The 6518-nt window shown below is 42.9% G+C and overlaps 1 protein-coding gene across 1 annotated transcript in view; it reads right to left on the reverse strand.

The window, feature by feature from the left end:
• ZNF292 (zinc finger protein 292) overlaps positions 1–5058 on the reverse strand; it is an 87996-nt gene extending 82938 nt beyond the window's left edge. Inside the window, exons 1-2 of the mRNA XM_027091087.1 lie at positions 4939–5058; positions 4543–4739 (exon numbers count right to left, since the gene is read on the reverse strand). Of these exons, the coding sequence (XP_026946888.1) occupies positions 4543–4710 (168 nt within the window). The 5' untranslated portion in view covers positions 4711–4739; positions 4939–5058. The remainder of the gene's footprint in view (positions 1–4542; positions 4740–4938) is intronic.
• Between the last annotated feature and the right edge of the window lie 1460 nt (positions 5059–6518).

The raw sequence follows: 6518 nt of genomic DNA on the forward strand, positions 1-6518 counted from the left end.
CGCGTCCGAAGCCTGTGCTCCGCAACGGGAGAGGCCACAACAGTGAGGGGCCCGCGTGCCGGAAAAAAAAAAAGAGTAAACAGCATTTCTGGGAAGACACATAAAATACTATCAGGGGACTGTCTTTGTGGAAGGTGACTGAAGGCCTAGGGTGGGAAGGAGAGCAAGTTTTCAGTGTATGCCCTTTCTTGGTCTTTGAATTTTTAAAAACCATTTTAATGTACATTTTCAATTTAAAAAAGGGGAATAAAAAATAAAGCAAATATGTTAATGATACACAGCCTTTTGACATGTCTTCAGTTGTCTTGAGGTGATATTTAAATCTTATTAGTTTATATCCTACTACAGTCTCCTGTATCTTATATTCCCTAACATTTAAACCTAGTCCTTGCATTAAATGCTTTCTTAAAAGCACATAATTTCAATTTTATCAAAAGGTCAAATCTCTGCTTTAATCAGGATAACTAAGTATGCTGACTTTGCTACCCTCCTTAACCTAGTAAAAGTGAATTGTTTTAGTAATTGTTTAAGTAATTGCTCATAATTTCTGCTAAGAAAGTAGAAATTTTCAAGTTCAATGTGCACTGAAGCTCAGTGTGTGCATTTATAAATGGTTGAAAAGCACTGACCTGGATCTGCTCCAGATTAACTGCATTTCTTAATATAACTATATTAACATGAAAAAGCATAAGGACAAAAAAAATCTTAATATATTCTTCTTTCTGGTCACTGTTTCTCAAAAGGGCACTTGTGGGTATTTAGGCAGAGGGATAAATTTTAATGGAGTGGGACTGTCCTGGTCACTTCAGAAAATGTAATATCCATGGCCCATGGGCACTAAATGCCAGTTATCACATCCCCAGTCACTGCAGTAACCGAACAACTGACCCCACGTGTTTCTAAATGTCCTTAAGAGAGAAATGTAGTGGGAAACAGTACCATGCCCAGTTGAGAAGCTGCTTATATGAATTAAGGTATGAACAAAGGTAAGAAGCGTGCGTGTGTGTATGATACAAAACCATATTTCCACAACTGCAATTCTACCTTTTAAAATAATTGTCACCAGAAGGTAAACAACCATAAACAGTCACAACTCATGTATTAATCAACGAGTCATCCAGTCCAGTATGTAATGCTGTCAACAAACACCATGCTCCAACAAATCATTCTTCAACTATTACGATGGCTTAACTTTTTAAATGAATCATTTTAAAATCCTTTTAGAACAATTAGAACAATTCTCCTATTGGAATGCTTCTGTTCAAACTCCCAAATAAATAACCTTCCATATAAAAGATATAAATCACAGTTTACTACAATTACTTGTCTACCTTCCTCCAGACACTGTAAGATCCTTGAAGCCAGGGACCATGCTCATGGTTGCCTGGCCCTCGGTGTAGGTATTCAATAAGAATGCTGAATGAGTGAGTGAATCCTGGCCTAGTCTAATACAATGGAACAGTCCCATAAGTTCCAACTACAATCTGTTTTTATATAATGATACTGAAACAAATAAATGCAATAAATTATTTCTGGTTATCCTATATTCTAATTCTAAGTTGCTTTTAGGAAAATTAAACATTATCCAGATTACAGCTAGCTTGTAAAGATATAAGGAAATCTAAAATTTTCTGACAAATACTCCCATATGCCCATCCTCTACCACCTTCCCTTCCTCCTACTCTTAAGCTTTAAGCAAACGTTCATATAAAAGTGGGACATGCTTCCAGGAAGCAACCTAATATAAACAGCAAAACAATACAGTTAACAATAAGAAAAACTTAAATGTTTTTCATTTCTATTTTACTACTCAGAACTCAAGAAATCTGTTACTATCCTACACTTCATTCAAAAAGAAAGAAAAATCTATAAACTAGAAAGAGTAAGCAACTTTATTTCTGTAGGTTTCACTACATTCCCCAGAAACTCACCTTTTGTTGAGGTAAAAATTCAGAATATAAACTAATTCACATTTAAAAGCACTAAGCATCAACCCTTGCAGAATATTAACTCTGAAGCTCACTAACTGACAAATATTATTCATCTTTGCCTTCTTGAAGCATGTGAATATCCCAGTTTTACAGGAAAACCTTAGATAGAAAAAGTTAAATGATAATCTCCAGGTTAGAAACGTAGATATAATTTCGAGCTCCTAGTATTTCTAGCACTGTTCTTAAACTGCTCCAATAAATTCTGTAATTGTTAACCACTGCTCGGCTCTGTTCAACCCGTAGCAAAATGTTAATAATAATGGCTATGATACAATTTTAAAGAAACAACTGTTTCAAGTTACCTTCCATCTGGCAAGACCAAATTGGAAACTTATCATATATATATAAATTATATATATATAAAATGTTCCACAGGGGATTTTAAACATCAGATACACTCTACTATTCGAATAATAGAGATCACTTTTAAATGCATTTACATTATTGTGGGATTTTAGTGCATGCAATATGTCATTTTTGAAATCCACAAACCCAGCATTTGTTTTATTACTATTTCATGTAGCACTGGTCAATAAAAGCAATTTACATGTTGTAAGACTAATCACTTAAAACTAATACAGGAAATTACCTTCATGCTGACAAAAAGGAATACTGTTTCATACATTAAAAATAATTTTAAAGTGACAAATATCTGATGTTGCACACACTGCAAATTAAGTCCAACTTGTATGAGATTCCACTTTCCCAGAATTATTAATCCTGATTATACATATTGCTGGTCAAGACTATTTACAGCAATAAGCCTTAAATCCATCAATGGAAACTGTTACCTGAAAAATGTCTTTCAGCAAAGCTAGACTTTAATACTTTTCACTGACTGAAAAGCTAACTTTACTTACAAATGAAAGAGTTCCTTTCATGGGCATCTTATTAAAGTTTTTTTTTTAATCTAAGATAAATTTTTAAATCTGAAAGACCAATTAAGAATGAGTGTTTATGGTCAGGATAGTGAAATTAATAAATTTCAACAATTCTTTAAAACTAGGATTCAAAGGAATGACAGAATCTCTAATTATGCCATAGGTATTCACCAGACCTATATTACCTTAAGTGGGTGGTTTTCACATTGCATTTATTCCCAGACAAGTCACCATGCAATCTCACAAAGTTTTTTTGTTGTTTTGCTTTTTAAGATAACCGCCATCAAATAATTTGCGACAATAAGGTGCACAGAACGATGGAGAATTTCTGGGTATGGGATCAAGTACCCCTGATCTTATAAAGAAAGATTTCAGAACTTGGAGGTCAAAAGGGAAAACGTGATCTACTCTGACAGGCTAAAACGGTCCACCATTGTTCGACCTTAAGTTCAGTATCTTAACGAAACAACTTCTGTATAATGACATGTTCACAAGCTAACTCTAAATGTGACCCGTATAAATTCTTTTTCTTCCTCAAGAAGATAATCTAACCAAAATCTTGACCACAGCCAGCAGCAGTAGCACCTTGAAATTTCAAACGTAACTGGAGGGTAGGTAATCAAGTCCAAATGTAGACACAAACTCCCCGATTTCTATCAAGCAAACAGTGCTATTAACATTCCAAATCCTGGTTAGAACGCAGTTACTGGAAAGCAGTGTCCTTGTGCAAGAAAAGGAAGGAAAGGCCTGAAACTGACCTGAGCACGGGTCCACATGAACCTCAGTCTTCTCCGTTCCACCGGGAGGCCAAACAGGGAAGGCTCCAAGTAATAGGGGGGTGGGGAGACGGCAGAGGAAGGGCAGAGAGGAAACTACACTCCTCCAAGGGTGAAGGCAAAAGAGAAGCGGACTCTGGAAAAGCCGCTGCACAGCGGCATCCGACCCTAGGATACACATACAGGGACAGCTTCTCTCCACCGAGGAGAGCAACCTTCACCAAGGAAGCGGTGCTCCTAACAAGTAAAGGCAGGAAGGGACAACCTCCGCGCCGCCTACCCCCGAACGTCTCGCCCAGCTAGAAGGGGTCGGCGGGGACTGCTCCTCGGAACATCAACAAAGGCCCCTTTAGTCCTAAGGCGAAACTCGAACAACAAAGGCCCAGAGACAGCGAGAACGGGGCCAGGGGCGGGACGGATGAAAGCAAAAGGAGGCAAAGGAATCAAACCAGTGGGGGCGGAGGCCCGTTGGAGTGGGACGCGGGGGCGCAGAGGCGGGGGTCGCGGTAATCCCCAGTGCACAATAAGAGAAGGAGGAAGGGGACCTGGCCTCCATTCCCCCCTTACCCTCTCCTACGGCGGAGAGGACTCCAGTCCTCGCAGTCTGCATCTCTCGGCCGCGGGGACCGCGCAGTCCCGAGTTCGGGGAAGGGAAGGGGAGGGGGGATTTTCCGCCCTGACCACAACTCCCTTCCCCCAGCCGGGAGCCGCCGACAACAACCGCCACAACGGCAGCCACACAAAGGCGCCTTCCTCGTACTCCCCCGCTCCCGCCCGGGCGGCGGCGCAGACGGTGCCAAAGCAGCGAGGACCACCGCACGGCCGCCAAGCGCTCGCTCGCCCTCTTCCCCCTCTAACAGGGGGAAAGGGGGAGGGGACCCCAGGCGCCCTCACCTGGCACAGCTGCTGACAGTACTCCGTGGCCGCCTCCACGGCCGGCACCCGGCTCTCCCGCAGCTGTCGCTCCAGCTCCTGGAGCCGCTCACCCAGGCGCTGCAGCTCCGCGGCGCAGCCGCCTCCGCCGCGACTCAACCTCTCCTGCTCGGCCTCTTCGTCCGCCATCTTCACACCCCGCTCCGTCGCGTACGCACCTGGGTCACGTGATAACACAATGCCACGTTCGGCGGGGTCACGTGCCGGGCGCGCTCGCACGCCGCCGAGCACGTACAAAGGGCCCGGTGGGGAGGATGGGGGGCGGGGAGAGTGGCGCGAGGGAACCCGAGGGAGGTGAAGGGAAGGGGAAAGGAGGAGGGCGGGGTTGGGCGGTACGGAAAACCGCGGTTTACTTACCCCCAGCGGGAAGTGGGCAGCAGCGGACGAAATGGGCGGGCCGGTGGAGGCCTGTTCTCGGTCACGTGAGGGCCGCGACGCGGGGAAAAGCCTGGGGAGGGGCTCTCTTCTCGACCGTCCGGATCCCGGCGTGGCTTTCCCCAGTCTCCGAAGCCTTCTACGGACATATGCCCCAGTTCCCCAAGAGGACGGGTGAGGGAGAGCTCTGGGTGGGCTGGGGCAAGGGCTGCATTTGCGATTGGCCCGAAGGCAGGCCAGAGGCAGGGGAAGTGGAAGCAGGTAAAACCCACCCATGGACCAAGAGCGTGAGAGCCAAAGCGGGACTATGAACTGTCAAAATTGTCTCCGACTTCTCGCCAGGAGAGGGAGGAGGGATCTAGTGCCTGAGGTACCAGATCTCGTCCCACTCCCCTCCTCGTCAGTCCCAAGAACGCCTCTCCCTTGGAAACACAATCTCTAGGGGGTTGAGGCAACAAAGAAAAATAACAATTGGGTCAGAGCAGAATGAGGTCCAATCCTCAGTCTGGAGAACGGAGCAAACTCATGAAAAGCATAGCTTAAAAGATTTCAGACTGTGAAATTGTGGACGTTGGAACCAGGTGATTTTTAAACCACGAAAACATTTCTGGAATAAGTGATAGCCAACTAATCTGTTCCGCCGCGATTTAAGACTCTCCTGCACACTACAGAAATCACCGCCACATAAAACACGCTCTATATGGAAGCTCTTGAAAAGAAAGTAGGTCAAGAAAAAAAAAAAAGACAGCAATAAGCACTCCATTAAAAATCACAACGGAGGGGAAGTCGCTAAAATAAAAGAACAAGGTTATCGAGAGTTATTACAGATTCAACAGCATTTTTTCCTGGTGCTGCAAATAGAGATGGCATTCTGAACCATATTTTATTTACAACCTGGAAAGAATGAACACTTGGCACTTGAACAGAACAGTAGAAGTAGTACAAAAATTCAAGTGCTTACTAAAGTTCAGAATAAAACAAATATTTTGTTAGTAGTCGAAAATTAGACAAAAGGCTAATCTTTCTTACAACTTGTCTACAGAAATTCAGAAAGAATGATAGTGATGAGGCATCTGGAGATTTCTAGTATTAATAGAAAATGTTCTAGACAGTATGTTGTCCAGAATGAATGTTTGTAATGCATAAGTGATGGTGATGTTTAAGTGCCATTATATAAGATGAGTGGGCACAAATGAACCCCTTATAAAAGCCATTATCAGCTAAAATAATAGTACAGCGTATGTGTGCTGATATTACATATTAACAATACAGGTTCTTCAAATAGTTACAAATGGAAGAGGCTGGGGAGTACACTCAAGGGCTAAGGAACAAAGATGTAAAAGTATCACTGAGAGCTTAAAAAGCAACAATTAAGGCAGCTAATGGATTTTAATATTTGCAGCTCACTCTCCCAAGTGAAGTATTTTAGATGTCCAAACAAGATTTCTCCAATGTATGTTATCTTAGGATAACCGTTAAAATATAAAAAATGAGAAATATGAGATTAGCCACATATACCAGTAAATTCAAGGACATCAAAGGCTAGCAAGACACATTTTCAC

Source organism: Aethalodelphis obliquidens, unplaced genomic scaffold, assembly GCF_003676395.1.
Source record: "Aethalodelphis obliquidens isolate GAN/ISIS:26980383/991018 unplaced genomic scaffold, ASM367639v1 scaffold3, whole genome shotgun sequence".
Taxonomy (NCBI): domain Eukaryota; kingdom Metazoa; phylum Chordata; class Mammalia; order Artiodactyla; family Delphinidae; genus Aethalodelphis; species Aethalodelphis obliquidens.